Source organism: Cebus imitator, unplaced genomic scaffold (genome assembly GCF_001604975.1).
Source record: "Cebus imitator isolate Cc_AM_T3 unplaced genomic scaffold, Cebus_imitator-1.0 Scaffold135, whole genome shotgun sequence".
Classification (NCBI taxonomy): Eukaryota; Metazoa; Chordata; class Mammalia; order Primates; family Cebidae; genus Cebus; species Cebus imitator.
Window position 1 is genome coordinate 2,994,937 of NW_016107450.1, and position 26,428 is coordinate 3,021,364.

The 26,428-nt window shown below is 34.0% G+C and overlaps 1 protein-coding gene and 1 pseudogene across 1 annotated transcript in view; both read left to right on the forward strand.

Moving 5' to 3' along the window:
- Nucleotides 1-1,279, forward strand: part of LOC108313256 — a 5,376-nt pseudogene extending 4,097 nt beyond the window's left edge.
- Nucleotides 1-26,428, forward strand: part of DOCK7 (dedicator of cytokinesis 7) — a 228,751-nt gene that overhangs the window by 43,909 nt on the left and 158,414 nt on the right. The window contains exons 8-14 of the mRNA XM_037743095.1: nt 5,445-5,511; nt 6,796-6,945; nt 8,096-8,176; nt 10,555-10,720; nt 16,577-16,719; nt 21,298-21,391; nt 22,389-22,551. Coding sequence (XP_037599023.1) covers nt 5,445-5,511; nt 6,796-6,945; nt 8,096-8,176; nt 10,555-10,720; nt 16,577-16,719; nt 21,298-21,391; nt 22,389-22,551 — 864 coding nt within the window. The remainder of the gene's footprint in view (nt 1-5,444; nt 5,512-6,795; nt 6,946-8,095; nt 8,177-10,554; nt 10,721-16,576; nt 16,720-21,297; nt 21,392-22,388; nt 22,552-26,428) is intronic.

The window sequence follows — 26,428 nt, forward strand, 5'->3', positions numbered from 1 at the left end:
AAAATAATTAAGATAGAACCAAAAATCAGCAACACAGTGTATAAATTGGGGGTTGATTAGGGTTAAAGCATTCTAAGATCTTATTTGGGAGAATAATAAAAATATTGATTAATATTATATTTTAAAACTTTACTATGTACTTTAAATGTTCTTTAGTAACCATTAAAAAATAGAAATGTAAATTATAGGCAAATGAGAAAAACTGGCTTGAAAGTGGAGCTATAAGTCAATCCAAAAGAAAGAAGGCAAGAATGGAAAAAGAAAAAGTAGAACAATAAAAATAAGCTGCTAGAAATGAATCCAAATGTAAGTGTTGAGAATAAGTATAAATGGACTAGACTATCCATTTAATAGGTAGATTATCGGACTGCATTAAAAAAATCCAGTTACGTGTCTTACTAAAGAACAGACTTAATCCATGTAAAATATAAGTACCCAGAAAGGTTGAAAGTAAAAATATATATTAAGATTTAATGACAAATATTAACCAAATGAAAGCATTAGAACAATGTTTTCTTACAAAATTGACTTCTAAGTCGGAATAGAGAGTCAACACATATTGATAAAATGTTCAAAACTGTATTATAATTGTTTGTAAGCAAATGTGAAAACACACCCCATTTAGCCTTTTCCAGGAGGCTGCCGAAGTTGGGAGGGGGAAGGTCCTGGTGCTTGAGGTCAAGGCCATCTCCTGGGTTGCCCAGAGGCCATTGTGGTCAAGCAGGTACTGCTGGACTGGAAGGTGATGATCATGTGTTGCGAGGGCATCAGCATTTCTGGCAATTTCTACAGAAACAAGTTAAAGTACCTGGCCTTCCTTTGCAAGTAGATGAACACCAATCCTTTCTGAGGCCTCTACCATTTCCAAGCCCCCAGCCACCTCTTTTGGTGGACCATGTAAAGCATGCTGCCCCACAAGATCAAGTGAGGCCAGGCTACTTTGGACCACCTCAAGATGTTTGATGGGATCCCATTCTCCTATGACAAAAAAAAGTGGCTGGTGGTTTCTGCTGCCCTCAAGGTCGTAGGCCTGAAGCCTGTGAGAAAGTTTGCCTACCTGGGGCTCCTGGCTCATGATGTGGAGGTAGTACCAGGCAGTGACAGCTACCCTGGAGGAGAAGAGGAAGGAAAAGACTAAGATCCACTACTGGAAGAAAAGACAGCTCATGAGGCTACAGAAACAGGCCAAAGAGAACATGGAGAAGAAAATTGACAACACAGAGATCCTCAAGACCCATGGACTCCTGGTCTGAGCCCAGTAAAGACTGTTTATTCCTCATGCTTGGCCTCGCCTGCCTTTCCTTCATTGCTGCCCTGGGGTGTTGGAGACCCAGGAGAGGCAGTCCAGGTGCCACAGGCAGCCTGGGACTTACGAAGCTGGGGGCAAGGAACAGACCTTAGTCACTGCCTTTCTATAAGGTTACTTTAAGCCCCTCTAAGAATTGTGCAGACATAATTTGTCTATGTCCTACTTGTTCATGAAAGAATTTTAGAAGATCAGTAATGAGAACAACCAGCTACTTTGTTTTCAGTAGTGGCAAAAGGGAGCTGGAACAGTATGTGGAGGGGAACTCTACCTTGTGAATAGGCATCTGTTTTAACTTCCCACCTGGTCACGTACTATACTCTGAAGATGTTAGAATGTGAAACAACGCTTGGGGGAGAGCATGAATTTGCTGTTGTACAAAGGTTATTTATAGATGCATAGACTGGGAATGTATGTGACCAAGGGGTTGTTATAGGCATTGCCCTTGCTCTTTCCCTGTATTTTGTGATCAGAATCAAATAAATTAAAGGGAACAAATACACACACTTAATTTTTATAAAGCCTAACAAGTAAGTCATATCTTATTAGTAATGTCTTACGATAAGCCTTTGGTGATTAAAAACTGTTTTTTCTTTCATTGTTTTTGGTATTCTTAACATTTTAAATAAGTGAATATGTAGAGTGGTACATTATAGTGAATAAAAAATACCTTTTTGCAGTACAGTAGCCACTGAGTATTGCTGGTCCTCAAGTAGCATTTCTTGAAACATGCCTGTGTTTGATAGTATAGAAATAATGTAGCATTCATTTTTTTTTTTAAGTTACTAACTCACATTGTGTACTGAATGCATGAGGAATATCCTTTTTTTTTTTTTTTAAAGGAAAAATTCTACATATACATTTTTGGCAGTCTCTGTGTAATGGAAGAACCTTTTGAAACTTAAAAAATAAAATGTATCTAATTTATAAATTCTTGTCGAATTTATAAATTCTTATCTGGATTTGTGTTGGTTTCTTTAGTTTATTTTCTCCAGTGTACTACCATTTGTTCATCGTAGTAATAATATGGATCTTTAAATGCTGTTTAAGAATATTTTAAAGTTATTGGCTGGGTGCGGTGGCTCATACCTGTAATCCCAGCACTTTGGGAGGCCAAGACGGGCGGATCACCTGAGATCAGGAGTTTGAGACCAACCTGGCCAACATTGCGAAACCCCCGTCTCTACTAAAAATATAAAAATTAGGTGGGCATGGTGGTGCATGCCTGTAATCGCAGCTACTTGGGAGGCTGAGGCAGGAGAATTGCTTGAACCTGGGAGGTGGAGGTTGCAGTGAGCTGAGACCGCACCACTGCCCTCTAGCCTGGGCGACAGAGCCAGACTCCGTCTCAAAAAAAAAAGTATTATAGAGTTATTATACCTGAATTTTATGGCACTAAATTATACATCGGGATACTAATTTTCTTTCTTATAAATTTTTTTTTACAAATTATAAATGGGATCTTGGTTAGTTTCACAGGCTGGTCATGAACTCCTGGCTCCAAGCGATTCTCCCACCGTGGACTCTAATTTTCTGAATAAGTAAATTAACGTTCATTTACCTTCGATCTGCTTTTGTTTCTTTTTAGCTGAATCTAAAATTTATTTGAAAATGCAAAGGGCCAAAAGAGGCACGACAGTTTTGAAGACCTTTATTAAAAGCATCCAACCAGATATCAAGACTAGTATGAAACTATGTAATTAAGACAGTACAGTATTGGTACATGATTAGATAGCTAGAGCACTGGAATAGATGAAAGAGCTAGAAAAGTCTGTACTTGATATATTCCTACTTTATATACAGTAGTATTCTACAAACATGTAGATGTTTGGCCAAATGAATGCTGTTAATAATATGTAAACTTCATTGATCAAACATTTATTACTTCAACTAAAAAAATGAGCTAAAAAAAGGCCCACATATTTATGCATTTTTGATTTGTAATAACAGTGGACATTTTTTATATGGAAAAATGTAAAGGGTATGGAAAGGGTAATCCTTTCAGTAAATTAGCAGGACAGTTGGATATCTATTCCTCCTCCCTGCTTTTCTCTCTTTGTGTCTGTCTGTCTGTCTCTCTATATATGTGTTTCTCTCATATATATATATATATATATATATATACACACACACACACACACACATACATACACACACATATGTGTGTATATATATATTTTCATATATATATATGAAAATAGGGAACTTGTCCACTACCTCACATCATACACAAATTTTTTTTTACAGATTTATAGTAGATACAAATATAAAAGACAAAATGGTAAAGTTTCTAGAAGATAATTTCAGGCTATAGAAAGAACAAGATTTCTTTATATAACACAGAAAGCACTACCCTTAGAAGAAAACATTGACACATTTTGCTTCATTAAAATGGATAACTTTTGTTCATCAAAAGACATAAGAGAAGATAAATTATAGAGAAGGAGAAGGTATTTCCAACACACAATACTTGGCTGTATGCTCATTTCCAGAATGCATAAGGAACTACAGATTTATGAGGAAAGAGTCAATAAATAGAAAAATGGGCCGTCAGAGGATATCCAAATGGTCAGTGAATACATGAAAAGATTCCTATGAAAAATCCAGTGGGATACTGCTTATTTACTGAATTGGCCAAATAAATAGACCAACAGTATCAAAAGCATACAGAGCAGGTTTTGTAGAAGTTGATAAACGCGGACAGGATCACAAAGATCTCTTTTCATTTAACTTCTAGTTGGGTTTTACTAAGGGATGTAGCAGCAGGAAGTTGGAGGGTAGAAGAGAGTGAGATCAGATGGGATGTTCATTTCCCTAACTCCTTCCCTGCTGAGTCACTTAGATCTGTTGCCCTCTTTCTTTCCAAGGTCAGTTTCTGTGAAGGACCTTGGGTATAGCTATCCTTTCTAGTTTTTGGTTATTACTTCCATGTTCTCTTTTTTGTTCTATGGTTGGTAATGACTCTTGCTTTTCCTAGCCCCAGAGAATGGCACTCTGTAGTTGTTTTCTCAAGATCTTGTCCAAATCCTTGTAAATGGCCCTTTATTAAACCCTCACCCTAATATAAACGGGTATTTTCTACAAGGTCCTCAATTCTCTTATAATACAAACGTATGCAGTGTGGAGCAGGGTATTACAACATCAGCACTGTTGACATTTTTGTCTAGATGGTTCTTTGTTGTCAGGGACTGTCCTGTACAGTGTCGGATGTTTAGTCACATCTCTGACTTCTAGCTGCTAAATGACAGTAATACTCCTGTAGTTCTGATAACCAAAAATGTATGTAGGTATTACCAAATGTTCCCTTTGGGACAAAATTGTCCTTGATTGAGAACATCTACTCTAGAGTTTTAGTTAACCTCACATTATATATTATTTCATTCAACAGGTATTTACTAGATGTTTATTGTATGTAAGTCATTGTTCTTAGAAATGAATTAGACGTCTTAAGTATACAATTTTGCTATATTCATTTAATAGGAATTACTATGCCAGCAGTAAAGATGATGGTAAGAATAATATTTATAGCATGGAAATTTGTCCATAAATGTTAAGTTAAAAAGGCAGACTACAAAGTGTAATGTATACTGTGACACTCTTCATTTACAAAAATTCATTTAACAAGTACATTTATACATAAAGTCTAGATGGATTAGGCATTAAACTGTTAATTATGATTCTTTGGATGCTCCCATTTTCCTTTGAATATTGTAACGTGTTTTCTAAGATTGTTGCGTTGAATTTTACAATATTTATAATCCAAAAGTTATAGTTGAAAAAGAAAATATTAGGCTTTTATCTTTAAAACTTATTTAAAAATGAACACACCTACATGTATAAATGACCACGTGAGAGAGTGATTAGTGCCTCAGGATGGGCATAATATGTCATTAGGCTTTTAGGCAATTTAAGTTTATTTGTAGCTGGATAAATTAATTAGGATTAAATAGAGGAGATAAGGTTGATTTAAGACCCTGAGTGATATGCATAGAAGAATGTATTTCAGAAAGAAGTACTGATACTGGCAAAGGTGTAGAAAAGTGCCAGATATTGTGTTAATTTAGTTTTGGAATCAGTTTCTCTCCAACTGTGTGTTTTATATTTATTTTTAAATTATTTTGTCTTTTTCTTCATAAAGGTTTGAAATTGAAATTGAACCCATTTTTGCGAGTTTGGCTTTATATGATGTCAAGGAAAAGAAAAAGGTAAAATTACATAATTTTACCATAGTCATTTGTCATAATCATAGGTTTCAGAAACCTGTTTGTTTTATAAGATTGATTTTTTTTGAGAATTATTAAACATAGATCTTTTTAAAAAGGAAATAGAAATTCACTTTATTAGGACTAGCTAAATATTTTCTTATTATAAATTACTGTAATTGAAAACAGGTTATTGTTTCACTGAAAGAGTTCTAAAAGCAAAGCGTAGAAGCAACTTTAAGAAATAGAAAAGAATATGAGAAAAGCACTTTAGGCAGGCGGTACATAAAGATATGAATGACAATGACAGTGAATTTTTATTGACATGATTTTCAAATTCTCACCAGCTAAAAGATCATTTTTGTGTGTTTTAAATATTCTATTTTAATGGTCTTAGTTTTATCATAATATATTTATTAAATCAGAAGTTTATCTTACACCATTTCTTAATTTAATATGCTAAGACTTAATATATAGTAGAAATTCAAAGTGCTGGCTGGGTGCTTATGGCTCACATCTGTAGTCATAGCGCTTTGGCAGGCCAAAGTGGGAGGATTGCTTGAGGCCAGGAGTTCAAGACCAACCCGGGCAACATAGTGAGACTCCCTTCCCCGCCCCGTTGCTACTAAAAACAATTTGAAATTAAAAAAAAAAAAGAAACTTGAAATGCCTTCAGTGACTTCTGCTGCCAACACAAGACATATTATGGATTTCTTTAACGGAATTCGGCTCTAGCAACTTGTATTTGCTAACTTGAAACTGCTGAGATATTATTCATATAATTTTTTAAAAACAATTTGGAATCCATCATTATAGTGATAATTTCTTTGTATACTTTATTAGAAGTTACATTTTTAATTAAAGGAATTTGGAATATGGTGGTTTAGAATGTTTATTTACCAAATGGCTTGTATACTTCTTTTTTTCTTCTATTATTTTTTTCTTATTTTGTTGTATACTTCTTTTACTTTGATTTAGGTATGTAAAGATTGGTCTAAGTGAAATATAAACTTTACATTATAGTATAATATCCTACAATCTGTAGATAAATAAGTAGTGATTTGAGAATTATTTAACATGATTTTTAAAAACATAGAAATTTATTAGGATGAGTTAAATGTTTTCTTATAATTACTGTAATTGAAAACAGTTTATTGTTTCATTGAAAGAATTCTAAAAGCAAGTAGTAGCAGAAGCAACTTTCTTTTAATTTAAGAAATAGAAAGAAATAGAAAAGATTCTGTAAAATGTACAGATTTTTAAATTTAACATATTAATATTTTTTAGATTTCAGAAAACTTTTATTTTGACCTTAATTCTGAGCAAATGAAAGGATTGTTACGTCCACATGTACCACCTGCTGCCATTACCACCCTGGCAAGATCAGCAATTTTTTCTATCACTTATCCTTCCCAAGATGTTTTTCTTGTAATAAAGGTGAGAATAATGTTAAATATATTTGTTTATTTTGTAGTGTCAGTATTGTAAACTTTTCAAGGGCAAGAATTTTTTTTTTTTTTTTCATCTTGATATTCTTTAACACAATATTGGACATACACTGTAGGTGCTACCTAATTTTTCTTGAACTCTGTATTAGAATTCTTCAGTGAAATAGAGCTAATAGGAATATATAGGGCTTATATCTGTTTTGATTATTGTAGTTTTTAAATAACTTTTCATATTAGGAAGTATGAGACTTTCAACTTTGTTCTTTTTTCCCTAAATTTGCTTTGATTATTCAGGGTCTCTTGAGATTCCCTATGAATTCTAGGATAGGTTTTTCTATTTCTGCAAAAAAAAAAAAAAATCATTGGATTTTGATAGAGATTGCATTAAACTTATAGATTGCCTTGGGTAGTGTTGACATCTTAATGATAGCAAATCTTTTCAATCCATGAACACAGGATGTCTTTTCATTTATTTGTGTCTACTTTAATTTCTCTCAGCCATGTTTTGTAGTCTTCAGTGTGTGTAGATCCTTTACATCCTTGGTTAAGTTTATTTGTAAGTATTTTCTCTTTTTGATGGTACTATAAATGAAAAATTTTTTTAAAGTTCCTTTTTGGATTCCTTATTGTTAGTATGTAGATTTTGTATCCTGTAACTTTGTTGAATTCATTTACTAGTTCTAACAGTTTTTTTTGGTGTGGAATCTTTAAAGTTTTTTTATATAAAAGATCATAGCATTTGCAGACATAATTTTATTTCTTCCTTTCCAATTCAGATGCTTTACTTATTTTTCTTGTTTAGTTCTCAGGCTTGGGCTTCCATTACTATGCTGAACAGGTGAAGCTAAAGTGGGCATCCTTGTCTCATTCATGATCTTAGAGGAAAAGCTTTCAGTCTTTAACTGTTAAGTGTGATGTTAGCCTTTATTATGTTGAGGTAGTTTCTTTGCATTTCTAGTTTGTTGAGTGTTTCTGCCATGAAAAGGTACTGAATTTTATCTAATGTTCTACATCAATTGAGATGTCATGTATTTTTTTCTGTCATTCTGTTAATGTGTTATATTGGTTTTCGTATATTGAACCATCCTTGAATTTCAGGCTTTTTGAAGCTGAATCTCAACTTTTTTTGCCTTTGACAGCTAGAAAAAGTCCTACAGCAAGGAGACATTGGAGAGTGTGCAGAACCGTATATGATTTTCAAAGAAGCAGATGCCACCAAGGTAGAATATAATGCTTCTCATTTCCCCCACATTATTACTGTTGTAATTTGGGAGAATACTATACAAAGCATATTAAAGAATTTTGCTAGACCTACATTTTTTTCTGTTGGCCCGCTTCCTATCTTCCTTTCTTCTTTATTTCATTTATCACTTAGACTGTGTCATATGCTGTGGGATTCTTTAAAAATCTAGGCTGGGCACAATGGCTCACGCCTGTAAGCCCAGCACTGAGGCGGGTGGATCATGAAGTCAGGAGTTCAAGACCAACCTGACCAGCATGGTAAAACCCTGTTTTTACTAAAAATATAAAAATTAACCAACCGTGGTAGCAGGCGCCTGTAATCCCAGCTTCTCAGGAAGCTGAGACAGGAGAATTGCTTGAACCCTGGAGGCAGAGGTTGCAGTGAGCTGAGATCATGCCGTTGTACTTCAGCCTGGGTAACAAGAGCAAGACTCTGTCTCAAAAAAAAAAAAAAAAAAAGGAAAAAAAATCTCCTCTTTCTCAAAACTAGCTGATTTAAATTTTTTTCTTTGTGGAGAAAATTCAGTTTAACTCCTAAATAATGAAAGGTTTTCTTTATTTGCAAAATAGTGATATTGATAGAACTTTTCCTAGCAAAATAGAGGTATTCTTGGCTTCCATCTGACTGCAGATTATTAAGGAATAGAGTAAAAATATAAAATAGTAGTCTTAATAAAAGAAAATCCAGCTTTTTTTTTTTTTTTTTGCCATCAGATGGCTAATTTTTAGATTCTTTTTTCTTTTGAGACGAAATCTTTCTTTATTGCTCAGGCCGGAGTCCAGTGCCGTGATCTTGGCTCATTGCAACCTCTGCCTCCTGGGTTCAAGCTGTTCTCCTGCCACAGCCTCCCAAGTAGCTAGGATTACAGGCGTGCACCACCACACCCAGCTACTTTTTGTATTTTTAGTAGAGACGTATTTTCACCATATTGGCCGGGCTGGTCTCCAACTCCTGAACTCAAGTAATCCACCTGCCTCAGCCTTCCAAAGTGGTGAAATTACAGGTATGAACCACCACACCAGCCCAGTTTCTAGAATGTGTATAAACTTATAAAAACAAAAAAATTGTTGAATAATTGATAATAAATTTCAGATACTCTGGGTTAGCTACAAGAATGCAAGTGATCTTTGGATCTTTGAACAAAAGATTTAATAGTGGAACTTCTGGGATAAGTATGCTTGAGGAATACTGGGCGACCTGCCCAATCCCAGAAAATGTTTTGCTATTTTCCCAGGATTCAGAACATCTTAATGATAGCAAATCATTAAGAATAGCAAATTATTAAGAAGTGAGCTTTTTCTGTAGATCTGAGACATATTTTTTTTCTTGATCCTTGATTACCTGGCTGAACTCATGGTTGAAGTATAGTATTCTGGCTGTCCCCAGGTTGTCATTTTACAAATTAAATTTGGTCTGTTACATGGTGCTCTTAAATATACTAGCAGCTTATTCCACTCTTTACTTACATATTTACATAAACTGATACAATTAAGTATACTTGAGGTATACTTAAAACAAAAACAGTTTTAGAGATATAATAGAGTTAGTAATAAATAGTGCTATTTAGTTATTGTTCCATTTTTTTCTAGCCCTGAATACCAAGGTAGGACACTGTCATTAGTGTATACTTCACCAGCATCCCATCTGCAAAGAGCATATGAGAGGTGGTATAGGTTTTCAGTCTTAGAGTGTTGATTGGCTTTTGCAGGACACCTTTATGTTTGTTTCAGGAGCAGCCTAAAAGTTGAGCCAGCCTCAAGATGTCTTCCAGATATGCTTGTACTATTGAATATTTGGACCATTAGTCTTTTTCCAGTGTTTAGTCTTCTTCTAAAACTTTTTACTTTCCTTCTTTTTTTTACAACTCTGAGCTTGTTTATCATTGGCCTGTTTGTGCTTCTCCACTCTTATTACCTCATGGTTGTTATAAGTTAGGAACTATTTTAAATTTGCTCAGCTACTTCCATCTTTTATAGAGTAACAAAATTTAACAAATTATAACCTGGAATATTTTGTAGTTACCAGTTGCTGACTAGACCATAGTTATGCTTCCTTCCTTAAATAATACTTGCAATACATAATACATGTTTGGTACTTGCTCTCTTCTCCCCAGAATAACATAATCACGAACAGAAATTTCAAAGACCTGCTCTGCAAGTACATTTGTAGAATGTGTTGAGTTTGTTCACTGGTTAAGATATTACACTAATACTTGATCTCTGTAAGGTACAGATTGGTTTTTCATCTTTGCCGAGAATTGAGACCTCTCATCCTGTTTCTTTATGTAGTATGAAACAGCCTTGAATTGATTTCTTTCAAGTGTAATCATATAATGTATAAAGCTCTGTTTTGCAGAATAAGGAAAAACTGGAGAAACTGAAGAGTCAAGCAGATCAGTTTTGCCAAAGACTTGGGAAATATCGCATGCCTTTTGCTTGGACTGCAATCCATTTAATGAATATTGTTAGCAGTGCTGGGAGTTTGGAAAGAGATTCTACAGAAGTAGAAATCAGTACTGGAGGTAAGAGTATTTTATACAAAACATTTCTAAATGTATACTTTTTTCTTTTTTTTTTTTTTTTTTTTTTTTTTTTTTTTTTTTTTTTTTTTTTTTTTTTTTTTTTGAGATGAATCCTCCCTCTGTGGTCTAGGCTGGAGTGCAGTGGTGCGATCTCGGCTCACTGCAACCTCTGGCACCGGGATTCAAGGATTCTCCTGCCTCAGCCTCCTGCGTAGCTGAGATTACAGGTGTGCGCCACCACGCCTGGCTAATTTTTGTATTTTTAGTAGAGATGGGGTTTCACCATGTTGGCCAGATTGGTTTCGAACTCTTGACCTCAAGTGATCTGCCCACCTTGGCCTCCCAAAGTGCTGGGATTATAGGCGTGAGCACCACACCCCGCCTCTTTTTTTAAATATAGGCTTGTTTCATTTGCATACTCTGCAATGTAATATTGCATCAAAAGGATTTTCTTTTTTTTTTTTTTTTTTTTTTTTTTTTTTTTTTTTAACACCATTATTAAGATATAATTCACATACCATGTAAGTCACCCATTTGAATTGTACAATACAGCAAGTCTTCAAATATCTCATTTTGTTTTTGATTTTTTACAATGTGATGAGGAAAAGAATTGATTCTCGGCTGGAGCTACTGTCTGTGTAGAGTTTGCATGTTCTCCCCATGTCTGTGTGGGATTTTTTTGGGTACTTGTTTCCTCCCACATCCTAAAGCTGTGCACATGAACTGAATTGGCATTTTTAAGTGGTAGCAATGTAAGGTAATGTGGGTGTGTGTGTGTATGAGTGCACCTGTGATGGAATAGTGTCCTGTCCAGGACAGGTTCCTGTCTGTTATGCTGGACCCCGGTTGACTTCAGTATGCATAGCACCATATTAGAGAGGCCGAAGAAGAGACGTGGAACCAGAGAATGAGACATAGGGTTTACTGAGGGAACTTACATACATAGTGGTGAGCTGGACAGGAGAGCCACAGCCACTTGAAAAAGCATGCAGTTTACATAGCATTTTCACTTAGCATCCTCCCGCTAGCAACCCCCACCTGGAAACCCTCATTTAACCCAAAACAAAGGGCTTGGATTTCGTGTATGGCCTGGATTTCACTAGATGGGATAGGGGTTCAGATGTCCTTATCCTCATGGATAAGGAATGAATCTTCAAGTTTGGCCATTCCCAGGTTCCTTAGCCTGGAACTCTGAACACACATTCTTTTTAGACCATAGGGTCATTCTCAGTGTTTGCTTAAGTTATTTCTGTCAGGTGCATTTGCCATATACTGCCTTCTTTTCTGAGCTGCTGGAACAGGCTTCGGCCACTTGTGACCCTGAACTGGGATAACTGGGTAAATAATTATCTTACTTATTTTTATTAATCTTTCTTAAACGTATGTATAGTGCACATTTATTCAAATGTTTAATATTAGAAGTGTCTTGAGTATTTGTTTAGAAGTTTGATGAAGTTTTTGTGACCAGAAATGTGCTGTAGGAACTTAACTCTTGCTTATATCAATAAACATATGGTAAAATTGATTTGTTATACAACGTGTTGCTTAAAGTCACAGTTTCTAAGAACCGATTCATGATGTTAAATGAGGACTTACTGTACAGTGTTTTCTTGGTATATTAATAGCATTCTGCAACCACTACCACAGAACATTTCTGTACCCGTCTTGGAACACTTTTGTACCCATTAGCAATAGTCACTCCTCATTCCCCCAGAGTCTTCCAACCTGTTCGTAAACAACCTTTAATATATATTCTGTCTCTGTAGATTTGCCTGTGCAAGACATTTCATACAAATTTCAGACTATGTACATAATATGTAGCCTTCTGTGGCTAGCTTCTTTCACTTATAATATTTTTCAAATTCATCCATGTTGTAGCATGTATTGGTATTATTTCTTTTTCTTGCCAAATGATTGTTGTGTTAATATTTATCAGTTGATTTGGGTTGTTTTCTACTTTTAGTTTATTATGAATAATGTTTCATAGTGCTGAAACTTCATGCACAAGCTTTTGTGTGGGCTTATTTTTTTTCAATAGCTATATAGCTAGGAGTGAAATTACTGGTCATATGGTAATTCTGTGCTTAATCTTTTGAAGGACTGCCACACTGTTTTCCAGTTTGGCTGTACCTTCAAAGATTCTGCTGTTGTTCCACTAGTGTGTGAAGGTTCCAGTTTCATCATATCTTTACCAATTCAATACATGATCTGTTCTTTGATTATGGTCATTGTAGTGCAGGTGAAGTGGTACTCATTGTAGTTTGGATTTATCTTAATAGCGAGTGATATTAAGCATCATTTTGTGTGTATTGGCTATTTGTGTCTCTTTCTTGGAGAAATAGGTATTTTTAACCTTTGCTCATTTTTAGTGGCTTTTTGGTCTTTTATTATTTATTAATAGTTGATGCCTAATATTTAAATGGGATTTAACCTTCTTAGCATTGAGTTATATGAGTTCTTTATATTTTCAGGATGCAAATCCCTTACCTAATATATGATAGCAAATATTTTCTCCTAGTTTGTGAGTGTGCTTTTCTTGATGGTATTGTTTGTAGCACAGAAGTTTTAAATTTTGATGAAGTTACATTTTCAATTTTTTTTCTTTTGTCACTGTGCTTTTGGTGTTTTATCTAAGAAATCATGATATAATACAAATCAAAATTTACTTGTATGTATTCTTGTAAGAGTTTTGTAGTTTTAGCTGTTACATTTAGGTTTATAATTCATTTCGAGTTAAGATTTGTATGTTTTGAGGTAGGGATCCAATTTCATTCTTTTTATGTGGATATCCAGTTGTTTCAGCACCATTTATTAAAAAGGGTATTCTTTTCCTATGTAATTGTCTTAGATCCCTTATTGAAAGTCAATTGACCATTCATGTGTCAGTTTTTTTTCTGGACTCTCAATCCTATTCCATTGATCCATATACCAGTGCTGTACTGCAGGGGTTCCTAACCCCCAGGTGGCAGACAGATACCTGTCTGTGGCCTGTTGGGATCTGGGCCATAGAGCAGGAGGTGAGTGGTGGCTAAACAAGCATTACCACCTGAGCAATGCCTCCTCTCAGATCAGCTGTGGCGTTAGATTCTGGTAGGAGTTTGAACCCTATTGTGAGCTGTGCATGCAAGGGATCTAGGTTGTATGCACCTTATGTGACACTAATGATAAATGTAATGTGCTTGAATCATCCTGAAATGATCCACCCACCCCCATCTGTGGAAAAATTGTCTTCCATGAAACCAGTCCTTTGGTGCCAGAAAGGTTGGGGACTGCTGCTATACCATATTACTTTTCTTTTAAAGTAAGTTTTGAAATTGAGAAGCATGAGTCTTCCAACTTTTATCCTGTTTCAAGATTTGTTTTGGCAATTTTAAGTTTCTTTTATTTTAATATAGATTTGGGACCAACTGTCCGTTTGTACACAAAGACAGCTGGGATTTTGATATGGCTGACATTGAATCTCTAAGTCAATTTATAGATTGAATTTTAACAGTTTTAAATCTTCGAATCTATGAACATGGATTTTTTTTTCATTTATTTAAATATTTTTCAATTTTTTCAGTGTTGTGTCATTTTCAGTGTACAAGTGCTTCTCTTGTTAAATTTATACCCTAGAATTTTGTCATTTTTGATAATATTTTAAATGGAATTGTTTTCTTAATTTTGTCTTTAAAATGTCCATTTCTCATGTATAGAAATAAAATTGACTTTTGTATATGATCTTGTACTTTGAAACCTTTTTGAATTTGTTTACTAAATTCCAATTGCTACTGTTCATTTTTTTCCCCAGATTTTTTAGGATTTTCTGTATACAAAATCATGTCACCTGCAAATAAAAAGAGATTCACTTTTCTTTTTCAGCCTTGGTATCTTTTATTTGTTTTTCTTTTCTGTCTTTATTAGAACCTCTTCTAAAATGTTAAATAGAAATGACAAGAATGGATATCCTTGTCTTGTTTTTGACTTTAGGGAAACTGCATTCAGTCTTCCGTCATCAAATATGATATTTGCTGTTGGCTTTTCAAAGATGTATTATGGTAGATTGAGGAAGTTTTCTTCTATTCCTAATTTTTTAAAGTGTTTTTATCATAAAAGTTTGTTGGATTTTCTAAAATACTTTTTCTGCCTCTATTAAAATTACTTGTTCTGTATCCTTTTAATGTGGTGTTGCATCAAATGATTGGTTTTGGATGTTAAATTAACTTTAAATTCCTGGGAAAAGTCCTGCTTGGTCATGGCATGTAATCTTTTTTATGTGTGTTGGAGTCTGTTTACTAGCATTTTGTTTAGGATTTTTGCATCTATATTCATAAGGTATATTGGTCTGTAGATTTTCTTTCTTTTGATGCCTCTGTCTGGTTTTGGTATCAGGGTAATACTGGCCTCATAGAATGAGTTGTGAAGTGTTCCTTCCGTTTTTTGGAAGAGTTTTTGAAGGATTGGTATTAATTCTTTGAAAGTTTGGAAGAATTCACCAGTGAATCTGTCATGGCCTGGTCTTTTCTTTGTGGTAAGTTTTTTCATTACTAATTCGATCCTTTACTTGTTTTAGGTCTATTCACATTTTCTCTTTCATCTTAAGTCAGTTTTAGTATTAAATACTTTATGTCTTTCTAGAAATTTGTCCATTTCATCAAAGTTATCTAGTTGGTATCTAATCTAAGTGTTGACCTAGTTGTTCATAGTATTGCTGTATATTCCTTTTACTTGGTAAAGCCTATAAATGATATCTCTTCTTTCATTTCTGATTTTAGTAATTTGAGTCTTTTCTTTTTGATTCATCATTTTAGCTAAAGGTTTTGCTTTATCTTTTTGAAGAAACAGTTTTTGGTTTAATTGATTTTTCTGTATGGCTTTTATAGTTTCTATTTCCCTTATTTTCAGTCTGCAGTTGTCTCTTTTGTAGCCTTCTCTTGGCTTTGGATTTAGTTTCTCTCCTTTTGTAGTTTGTTGAAGTCTGAGGTTATATTACTGATTTGAGATTGTTCTTTTAAATATAGACATTTATAGCTGGAAGTCTTCCCCCTAAGCACTGCTTTAGCAGTGCTTTGGTATGTTGTTTTTGCATTTTCATACATCTTAAATACTTGCTAATTTCTCCTATTTCTTCTTTTCCCATTAGCTATTTTTAAATGTGGAATTACACTTACAAACATTTGTAAATCCCCTAAATTTTCTTCTGTTATTGATTTATAGTTTAATTCTTCTGTTGTTGAAGAACATATTTCATGTGATTGTAACCTCTTTGAATTATTGTATTTTGTTTTATGGCTTACTATATAGACTGTTTTAGAGAATATTCTGTAAGTGCTTGAGAAGAATGTATATTCTGCTCTTGCATAGTGTAGTGTAGTGTAAATGTCCATTATGTCTAGTTTGTTTATAATTTTGTCAAGTCTTCTATTTCCTTATTAATCTTCAGTCTAGTTCTGTGTGTTTTAAATAATAGGATTATCTTGCAAGTAGTTTGAATACAAGTGATCTTACAATTTTCTTTCAAACTGAAGAGCTAAGACTGAGGGACGATTAATGATGACTAAAATTTCCCTTGTGGTAAATATTTTGTAGTAAATGCATACTTCCTCTGTAGCTGCTCTTCATGGCTCATCTTTGATCATACCCATAGATCTTTGCATGTTACAAACTTACTTTTACACTTGTGATGTTGTAAAAAGAAAACAAGAAGATTTAGATACTTTGTTACCAAACTCTCAAAAAGCAAAATTCTCCTACTATAATTGATATGCTGAGTACGTGATTTTCAATTTAGTAGATTCTTCCTTGTGTTTGGAAAGCTACTTTAAAACAAAATTTAAATTTTATGAAAATGAATGTATTTCTAAAATTCTTTTGTAGAACGAAAAGGGTCTTGGTCAGAGAGGAGGAATTCTAGTATTGTTGGCAGACGATCACTTGAAAGGACAACGAGTGGAGATGATGCTTGTAACTTGACAAGTTTTCGACCAGCTACTCTCACAGTGACAAATTTTTTTAAGCAGGTATTGTTCTGTCATGTAGGAATTTTGGGGAGATGTTTGTGCATAAGTTTTTTTAGTTTCAGAAAGGTAGTAATTGTATTGTACATGTACATGAGGGCGATTCCAAGAAACTTAAAAGCTTTAAGAATAAAAATAACTACTAAGAATGAGAAATAATTTTTATTGTTTCTGTTATTTTAGCATTATATTTATTTAAATGTTGACCATGACTAATAATGCCTCAAAATCCATCTTTCATACCTGTATCCTATTTTTTTTTTTTTTTTTTTTATTTGAGACAGAGTCTTGCTCTGTTGCCCAGGCTGGCATGCGGTGGAACAATCTTGGTTCACTGCAACCTCTGCCTCCCAGGTTCAAGCAATTCTCCCTGCCTCAGCCTCTTGAGTAGCTGGGATTGCAGGCACCTGCCATCATGCCTGGCTAATTTTTGTATTTTTTAGTAGAGACAGGGTTTCGCCATGTTGGCCAGGCTGGTCTTGAACTCCCAGCTTCAGGTGATCCACCCGCCTCTGCCTCCCAGAATGCTGGGATTACAGGCATGAGCTACTGTGTCCAGCCTGTATCCTATTTCTCAATTGTTAATAGTGTAACTTTTCTTAAACATTGGTTGTTTATGAATTTTCTTTATGAAAATGAGTCTGTGGCTTGCATGTCTTCCCCACACAAGGATTTCTGGCCTGAACTACCATATTCATAACATATGAAATAGAACTTTCAGGCCCTAGTAGTGCGTTTTGTGCTAAAGTGAGGTCAGTGTTACTTTTAGAGATGAATGTATAGATCCAAGATGTTCTCTATCAAATATAATTTATTCTTTGCAAACCTGTTCCCTTCACTTTAATTACAAGTCAAATCTGTATTTTTCCTATGCCAGTCATGATTCTTAGTAATGAAAATCGGCTTAGTAGATAACACCCAGTTAAAAAACAAAAAAAGAAAACATGAGTAGAATTGAAAAAATAGTGCATTGCATGTAGTAAGGCTAAATATTGCTTCAGGGAGTTGTTTCCCCCTCCCCCTTTTGTATGAGTGCACATATGTGTTTATGTATTTACTAAATTTTGATGTAAAATGGATTTTATATCATGAATCAATATCAGAAAATTTTGAAAGTTCATGTTGTAAATGATCAGAAAATTTTGAAAGTCTCTGTTGTAAGTGACTAGGTGACTAGAACTACATAGGAATGGGGAGAAAATTTGTATTAGCGTAACAAACTGGAGTAGTATATGTTTTGGAGTGGATTAAGGAAAAATGCTAATAATTCCTTCAAAATTCCTTTTTCTGAGATGTTATTCTAAGTAAGAAGAGGAAATGCTGGTTTACTTATATCTCATAACTTGAGAGGGCAAGAATTGAGGGTAGACCTCAACTGAATGGACTTTGAATATACAGGTAGCAATCTACTTGAAGCCTCCTTCACTTTACATATCAGTAGTATTCATAGCTAGCTGCTCTCGGAGACTCATGGGAAAAAAAGCCAGTGATAAATATCTCAAGTGGTATTGCTCTCTTTATTATGGACAGTAGTAAAAGAGAGTCTAGAGAAGGCTATATTTACATAAAGTGTTAGACCAGTTATAGCTATGGAAATGGGGCAGTAGCTTTGCTACAGTGACACAACCTTGCAGGTATGTTACTTCCCCCTCTTTCTACTTCTTCAGCTGCTACACCACTTCTGCTGCTATTTCCACAGCTTTCTTTTCATTTCTTCAGCCTGCTATTTATCAATAAATTGATGTTGTAAGCTTAGATCAATAAGCTATCTACCGTTATCTGTTTATCCAACAAATATTTTTTGAGCATTCATCATCATGTCTGGACACTGTTTTGAATACTGTTATTATAACTGGGAAGTAGCACAAAGTGCTTATGAGAACTTAAAAATAAGTGATTGCTGGAAACATGGAGCAGTGGAAAATGTTTATAATACAGAAAATGTTTAATACAGTTCTGTATTAATTTTTTTAAACCATGAGCATGTACTATTTTTATAAATATTTTTAAATAGCTAGAAAATTATGCATCAGGCAAATGCAAATTAAATTTGAAAAGAGATAACCATTTTAATTAAGAATAATTCAAGGTACAGATTTTCCCTGAATGAGACACAGAAGACAGTTTTTTCTTTTTCAGTTTATGAGACATTACTGTCTATAGTAGGGATATAGTAATCATTAGCGTTTATGTACAGATTTAAAATGCGTTTGTCAGGCGTGCTGGCTCATGCCTGTAATCCCGGCACTTGGGGAGGCAAAGGCGGGGTGGGGGTCACTTGAGCCCAGGTGTTCGAGACCAGCCTGGGCAACATGGTAAGATCTTGTTTCTATAAAAGTAAAAAAATAAATTAGCTGGGCATGTTGGTGCATACCTTTAGTCCCAGCTACTTGGGAGGCTGAGGGCGTAGAATTGCTTGAGCCCAGGAGATTGAGGCTGCAGTGAGCAATGATAATGCCATTGCACTCCAGCCTGGGTGACAAAGTAAGACCTCGTTTCGAAATAAAATGTGTGAAGTCAAAATTATTAGAAATATATAGATATTTAAAAACAAAGTCAAACCCACATAATAGTTTTGAAGACATTTGTTCTATTTGTTGACAGATATATAAGTTGTCTATTTCTTCAGGGATACAGGACAATAAACAAGCAATGTAGAGGTAAGGGTATCAGTTAGACTGCTCCAGTGAACTAGGCTCATTCACAAGTTTGGAGGTTGGCTGGGATCAGCTAACATAGGCTGACTTTTACTGGGAAGACAAATGACTCAGCTCTGTGACATGTCTGTCAAATTCTCCTCTCATCTTTTAGCAGGCTAGCTTGGTCATGTTCTCATAGATGTGACAAAAGTTCAAGAAAGAGGGCAAACTAAATTGTGCAAATGCTTTTGAAGTCTCTGTTTGCATCATGTTTGCTTATTGGCAAAGCAAGGCACGTGGCCAAGCCTAGGGAGGGAATTGTGCCTCACTCACCAAAAGGGCATGGAAACAGGGAGTAAAGAAGGGAGACCAATGATATAATTTAAGTTCTGAAAGAGAAAATATAATTTAATGGGTGAAATCAAAATAATGAGGACTAGAGACAATCTGAATATATTATGAATAAAGACCATTTAAAGATCGATATTTCATGTATGGCAACTTGGTCTCAAAAAAATTTATGTTATTTCTGTATGCACAAGGAAAGAATACAGTTTTTCAGCAACAGATGGAACATTTACAGTAATTATTTTGGGTCACTGACAAAACCTTTTAAAGTCAAATTTTCTAATAACTCAATAAAACTAAAAACTATTTTTAAGTTATTAATAAAAAACTATAACCACTTAGAAATTAAAATTTATTTTTTCTAAATAATGAGATAAATAAGATCAATTCTGTATCCTTGTTTAGAATATAATGATGAACGAATGGGATGTGGCTCAAGGTGAGCTGACAGTAATAAAGTAGCCTTAAATATGTTCATTACCAAATAAGATAAAAGGACAATATACGAAATATGCATAAAACAATAAAATGTCAAAGCAAGAAGATGGGATTAATAAAATCTAAAGACTCTTCAATAAAAGAATAAAATCAACCCTATTTTAATTATAAGAAGAAAAATATTAACATTAAATTGAACATTTTGTGTTAATCAGATATGGGTAATTTTTTTTTTTTTTTTTTTTTTTATTTTTTTTCATATTGGTTAAAGTCCTTTTGGAGTTTTCTTTCTGACCTTAGTATCAGGGTAGTTGTGATTTTCCTTAACAGTAGTTTTCCCTTCTCCTCCTCCCCCTCATTCCCTCCTCTTACTCCTCTATCTCTCTTCTTCTTCCTCTCTCTCCCTTCTTTCTTCCCTCTTCTTCTTCCTCAGCTTAGCCAGTGCTGCAGACTTTGTATTGGAGAAACTTGTGATATAAAGTTGAAAAGAAATATGCACTCAAGTGTAATAAATTTACGAGACTCAAATATATTTATATTAGTTTGCTTTTTGATTCTATGTCTGTATTCTTATTTTTCTCTTCTGCTTTTCATCTGTCTCTAACTTGTATTGGTTTTCTTTATTTGAGAGTATTTTGTAATACTTTGCAGGCATAGATAATGGACTATAAATAAGAAAAAATATAGGGTATTTTGTAATACTTTATAGGCATAGATAATGGACTATAAATAAGAAAAAATCTTAGTAAAATTTGAAAGCATAAAAAAGGAAATAAACTGGTATAATATATTTATAATCACAATTATTTTAATTTAATTTTTTTTTTTGAGACGGAGTTTTGCACTGTCACTCTGGCTAGAGTGCAGTGGCATGATCTTGGCTCACTGCAACCTCTGCCTCCTGGGTTCAAGCAATTCTCCTGCCTCAGCCTCTTGAGTAGCTGGGATTACAGGCACCCGCCACCATGCCTAGCTAATATTTTGTATTTTTAGTAGAGACAGGGTTTCACCATGTTGGTCAGGCTGGTTTTGAACTCCCGACCTCAGATGATCCACCTGCCTTGGCTTCCCAAAATGCTAAGATTACAGGCGTGAGCCACCACGCCTGGCTATAATTTGTTTTATCAAATACTTTTTCCTCTATCATTGAAATCAGGAAGGAGACCGCTTAAGTGATGAAGATCTCTACAAATTCCTTGCTGATATGAGAAGGCCGTCTTCTGTCTTACGGCGACTAAGACCTATTACAGGTATTTAAAAATTTTGAGTAGAAATGATTGCAACTATTATTATCACTAATATGTTGTATTACAATTATGTATTCCTTTTTTTAAAATTTATCTGGCCCAGACATTTTTCTATGCTCAATGCCTGTCAGTCTTCTTCACTTTATTAACTATCACATGATCTGACAGTTTTGATGCAGGATTTAGCATCTTTGGTACTTGAGTACAGTAGTCCCCCCTTACCTGTTGTTTTGCTTTCCTTAGTTTCAGTTACCTATAGTCAACCACGGTGTGAAAATACTAAGATATTTTGAGAGAGGGAGACTACGTTCATATTAACAGTTATTATAGTATATTGTTATAATTGCTCTATTTTATTATGAGTTAAGGTTATTAATCTCTTTGCCTAATTTATAAATTTAACTTTATTGTAGGCAGGTATGTATAGGGAAAAACGGCATCTGTAAGGTTGAGTACTATCTGCAGTTTCAGGCATCCACTGCGGGGAGGGGGGTCTTAAAATATATCCCCTGTGGGTAATTGGGGGGAATAACTGTACTAAAGTGAGTGTGATGAATAATATCACGGCTTACAATTATTTTCTAGAAGGGTAAGTATTAAAAATAGACTTCCCATTATGGTTGGAGCAAACCATTCCATAGTAAAAATGTCTTGAAGTTTTGTAAGTCATTTAACCTTTGAAATGTTAGCTTGTTTGTATGCCAGATCCCTCTCTGTTTTTTTTTTCTATTTTTTGCTTCTTCCTTCCTTCATTCCCATTCATTTATTTAATAAGCATTTATTATTTTACATGCATTTATGTCTGGATCAGTAATTTTTAAGTTTGAGACTTTGCAAAATGAAATGATTTAGAGGCCTGAGATGATAATAGGAATTTGGTTTCTGTAGTATTCTTCCCAGGCTTCTTGCAAAAATTGGATCTAAGTCCTTTCAAAAACATGTTTAACATGGAGTTTTAAAATTTTGTTTACACTGATTTTTAATATATTTTAATTTGCAGCTCAGCTCAAGATAGACATTTCTCCCGCACCTGAAAATCCCCATTATTGCCTAACTCCAGAGCTACTTCAAGTGAAGCTTTACCCTGACAGTAGAGTTAGACCTACCAGAGAAATTTTAGAGTTTCCTGCAAGGGATGTTTATGTCCCAAACACTACTTACAGGTAAGAGATTTTAATTTGGAGAATTCTAATATAAGATATTGTATGTTCTAAAATATTAAAGTATACCCAGAATAAAACTCTCCAAAAATCTTTATATAGTTTTGTTACTTACTCTGTCTCTTACTGAACAATTTTATTAATAGTTGTCACATATTAAGGCTTTCGGTGTGTTAGGTATAATATTTATATTTATATTAATTTATATTAATGCATATAATTACCTTACATGCATTATCTTATTTGGTCTTACTTAATCCTCATTATTTGAGATAAATTATACCTTTACTTTAGAGGTGAGTAAACAGAAGGCTAGAGAGGTTAAACTTTTTTTTTTTAGGTGGAGTCTCGCTCTGTTGCCAGGTTGGACTGCAATGGTACGATCTCGGCTCACTGCAACCTCTACCTCCTGCGGTCAAGCAGTTCTCCTGCCTCAGCATCCCAGTAGCTGGGATTACAGGTGCCCACCACCATCCCAGCTAATTTTTGTATTTTTAGTAGAGGTGGGGTTTCACCATGTTGGCCTGAATGGTCTCAATCTACTGACATCATGATCTGCCCGCCTTGGCCTCATACAGTGCTGGGGTTACAGGCGTGAGCCACTGTGCCTAGCCGAGAGGTTAAACATTTTTTTGCTGAGCATCACACCTTAGTGTGGTGGTGATAGGATTTGATTCCTGGGCTGTTAGGTTAAAACATTTGAAGTCCTAATTACTATGTTTTCTTAAATGTTTTTAGTAGCAGAATCTAGCATTACACATGAATCAAATTTATATGCCTGCATTATGTTCTGACAATTAACAATATTTGTTGAGTATACACTATCTAGAGAATACTTAACTTGAAGTTGTCAGACACAACTTTTCAGGCTGAACACTACATAACTCTGGGGGTGCCATTGGCTTGTACTCATTATGAATGGTACACCCTTTATTTGTGAATGCTGAGACTAGAACTTGACATGTCTGTTGGGATATTCAACAGGGTAGCTCAGGTGTCAGATCCTGAAGCAACTTTGGATTTCATCCTAGATTTCCTTATCATAGTATATTTCACCACCGTTTAGCAAATTTCTGAGAACAAAATTTTTGGAATAATTATGATTTCTTTCCTTTCCTTACACCTCACATTTATTCAGCCAACAACTTATGTAGGCTCTACTTTCAAAGTATATCCTGAATTCAGTACTTTTTACCACTTCCACCTTTTAAAAATTCTAGTCTGTCACCATCTAGATCAGCACTGTCAAATAGAAATGTAATGGGAACCACATTTGCAATTTAAAATTTTATAATTGCTACATTAAAAAAGAAACAGGTAAAGTTAATTTTAATCATATATGCCATCTAAACCAATGTATCTAAAGTATTATCATTTCAACATGTAATAAATGTTAAGAATTATTGAGATATTTTACTACTTTTCTCTTCTGCTAACTTCAAAATCTGGTGTGTATTTTATACTTAAAGCGCATTTCAATTCAGATGAGCCACATTTCAAGTGCTTAATAACTACATGGGGCTAAAGAATACCATATTGGACAGACTCTGATCTCAACTTCTGCTATACCTTTCTGATTTGGCTATCTTATTTCTACTCCTGTCTCAGTCACCTCTCAACATTGCAGCCAGATAATTCTTTGAAAATTGTAAATCAAATCATTCATTCCTCTGTCTAAATCCTCTAGTGCTTCTATTACAAGCAGAAAAAGGATGAATTTTTTCTGTAGTCTGTAAGGCGCTGCATGATTTGGCTCCTTTTCTATGTGTTATTACTAAAACTCCCTAAAACTTCTTACAGTACAGTGAAATACATCAAACAATCAATTATTTCTTCCTTTGCAAAGAAAGTATCGTAGCCTTTTTAGGCTACTGTACAATTGTCATCTTAGAGCCTATTTAGCATTATCCTGGAAATTTTCTTTGCTTTTTTTGCAGTAGAGCCCTTATTTTTCATATATTTTCCTTAGTTTACTCATTTCACTGAAAGCCTTTCATATCTTTCTTAAATAGGATGTATGGGAGGTAAATTTTCTTTTATGTCTGATAATATCTTTATTTTACCTTTACTCTCAAATTAATAGTTTTTCCAGGTATAAAATTCTGAATTCAATATCATTTTCTATCATAATTTTGAAAATATAACTACTGTCTTCTGGTTTTAAATAGTGCTCTTGATTAGTCCAGTATTATACTGATTGCTAATCATTTGTGTCTTTTTTCTCTCTAAGACTTTTTGAATTATTTTCTTTATCACTGGTGCTCTGAGGTTTCATGTTGACATATTGATATGATGACATTTATTTAATGCTTTATAGAATATAAATTAATTTCATTAAAATTAGTTTATTCAGTCATAGAAATCTTATACATTATATAATTCTGGCAGTATTATTATTTCCACTTCTCCACTGACAGAAGGCTGAATTAAGAGAGTTATTTGGACTTGAACCTAAGCCGCCTTATTTCATTTTCTGTATTCTTCATTCTTTGGGATGATAGACCATCCAGCATGGAATATTATATATAATTTGAATACAAATAAAATTTCTCATTTGTAGATAATTGTTTGCTATATTTTTGTTAAAACTAACCAGAACACCTTTATCTTACGTTACCCTCAAAATCTATACCATTATTTATATTTAATATATTTTTGGATGTCTTACAGTTGGTGCAAGTGAAACACTTGATAAAAATGGCATTCTGGGGTATTTTGTTTGTGAATTAATGGAAAATAGGACCAATATAGAAAATCTAGACATGTTACAGAACTTGAATGGGAATTGAATAGAGTGCACATACCAAGTAGAAGATGGTAGCAGGTTGTTTTCTCTTAAGGATGTATCCACTTTAACATCCTCTCCTGGAGGAGATAAAAAGTCAATACATCAAATGATTTAAGGGAATTTTATAAATTATAAGTTAGTATGGTTTTGCTTTTGAGTTTAATGGGAGTTATATAAACATGTATTAGTGCTTAAGATAATTTGTTTATTTGGGTTTGCTTTTGTTTTTTAAGGTGGAATGCCTAATCACTTGAAGTGATTAGTATTGGTAAGGCTAATTGATAGTCCCAAAACTATAATTAGTTTCTATTCTGGGAGTTAAATTTTTCAAGTATAAGAATGAATTATAGCATATTAATTTGAGAGTGATGTTGAAAGATCATTTAACATATCTCAGTGCCTTTAGTTTGGGCTGTATCTAAACACTCTATTAATTACAGTGTTGATACTCATTCCAGACATTATTAGTAAAAATAATATTGTAGGCAAGAAGCTTTTAAAAAAGGATTCATTAAATGTTTGTAGAAGAACCGTTTTTCTCTCATGAGTGAGCAGTTTATTTCCAGAGAATAATAGAACTTGCTAAGCTCATCATAAAGATTAGAGTTACTCCTATTAAACATTTATTGAATATGAATACTGATTTAGGCTTTAATGTTTTTCATCGAAATTAATTGATTTCAGATTAGGGTTTTACATAACCTTATTCCTGCTTATGTACAGTTTGTAAGGAACTTATATAAAATGCTTTAACCAGTTAGCAGACATTGATAAAATGTGGTACAGGATGTCAAGGCTACTAAGTTTCTTAGTTTGTGGAGATGATCCTAATTCTCTGTTAGTAATATATTACCAGTGAGAGAGAGCTCTTGCATCAAAAAGGATGCATTATTTTGTTTGAGAAATAGTAATAATTTTCTAGTATAAGGGTGTCCTCAGTGAAGCAGAGAAGATTGGATACTACGTAAAAATTCAGAAGTAGAACTGTGATTACTATTCTTTCTTGACTTTTTTCCTATTGTTACTTTTTTTGGCCAAATAAAGTTTCATTAAAAAAAAAAAGATTATAGGGCCGGGCGCGGTGGCTCAAGC